Source organism: Austrofundulus limnaeus, unplaced genomic scaffold, assembly GCF_001266775.1.
Source record: "Austrofundulus limnaeus strain Quisiro unplaced genomic scaffold, Austrofundulus_limnaeus-1.0 Scaffold239, whole genome shotgun sequence".
Classification (NCBI taxonomy): domain Eukaryota; kingdom Metazoa; phylum Chordata; class Actinopteri; order Cyprinodontiformes; family Rivulidae; genus Austrofundulus; species Austrofundulus limnaeus.
In genome coordinates this window covers 103298-104618 of record NW_013952641.1, presented here as the reverse complement: position 1 = coordinate 104618, position 1321 = coordinate 103298, and the positions used below count along the sequence as shown (strand labels likewise).

The 1321-nt window shown below is 48.2% G+C and overlaps 1 protein-coding gene across 1 annotated transcript in view; it reads right to left on the bottom strand.

The window, feature by feature from the left end:
* Positions 1 to 1321, bottom strand: part of pik3c2b (phosphatidylinositol-4-phosphate 3-kinase, catalytic subunit type 2 beta) — a gene marked incomplete in the record, with an annotated part of 45052 nt that overhangs the window by 10114 nt on the left and 33617 nt on the right. The window contains 3 exon segments of the mRNA XM_014020066.1: positions 188 to 297; positions 582 to 738; positions 1109 to 1278. Of these exon segments, the coding sequence (XP_013875520.1) occupies positions 188 to 297; positions 582 to 738; positions 1109 to 1278 (437 nt within the window).

The window sequence follows — 1321 nt, the reverse complement described above, 5'->3', positions numbered from 1 at the left end:
GTCCTACAGGCTGACAGGTCCTACAGGTCCTACAGGTCCTACAGGTCCTACAGGTCCTACAGGCTGACAGGTCCTACAGGCTGACAGGTCCTACAGGTCCTACAGGCTGACAGGTCCTACAGGTCCTACAGGGTGAGTAAAATGTCCTCTCTGGGTTGGAGGCCCAGGACAGGAAGTAGCTGTGTACCTGGTGAAGTACATGGTGGCGTCTGCTTCAGACTCGTGAGGTCTCAGAGCATCATAGACATATTTCAAATCATCCAGGTCAGATAGTTCAGGAATTCCACAGGACAACATCTGAACACACAGAGTCAAACGGGCTCTTCATTTAAAAAGTACTGTCAGTGCTTTATAAACAAATATATTAAAATAACCTGCAGAGTGTGTAACCTGCAGAGTGTGTAAACTTCAGAGTGTGTAACCTGCAGAGTGTGTAAAGTGCAGAGTGTGTAAACTGCAGAGTGTGTAAACTGCAGAGTGTGTAAACTGCAGAGTGTGTAAAGTGCAGCGTGTGTAACCTGCAGAGTGTGTAAAGTGTACAAGTGTGAAAGCAGGTGTGTGTGTGTGTGTGTTGTACGCACCAGGCCCAGCAGGTTTAGGAACAGGTGTGTGTGTTTGCGGATCATGTTGTACGCCTCGCAGCACAGATCCACAAAGTCATGGAATCTGCTGGATGGTTTGTCTCCTCCGTTGATGACGTAAGCCATGTCAGAGGTGAAGACGAAGGGGGCCCGGTCCCTGCGGGGCCACAGCAAACATCAACACTGATCAGGAGCAGAACACGGTTCTCAAACTAAATATTCATTAGACCGTCCTGGTGCAGAGGTAAATCTGATATCATCAGGGAACTTTAAGGTTAGGGTCCTCTTTTACATGTAACAACATTTTTCATAGTGATCATTAACCTGTTTGTCCACCATGTGGAGGCGGAGCTTATAAGGCTGAGTTGACCTGAACCTCTTCAGACTGAAGATATGAGACCTTTCATTAAAGAACAACATCCAGAGGACCTCCTCAACATTTGATGGATCAGACCGTGTTTTTCTCTTTAAACAGTACTGGTGAGGTCAGCAGCAGATATCAGTGACACAGCTGAGCAGCTTCTCACCGCTTGATGTTTCCGAACATCTGAGCGTGTCCCAGGAACTTCCCGAAGTCGATGTGGAACATGTGACCACTGGTCTTCAGCATGATGTTGTCATTGTGGCGGTCACAGATTCCCAGGATGTAGGTGGCCACACAGCAGCCGGCACAGGAGTAGATGAAGTTCTCCACCGCCTGACACACACACACACACACACACACACACACACACACACAC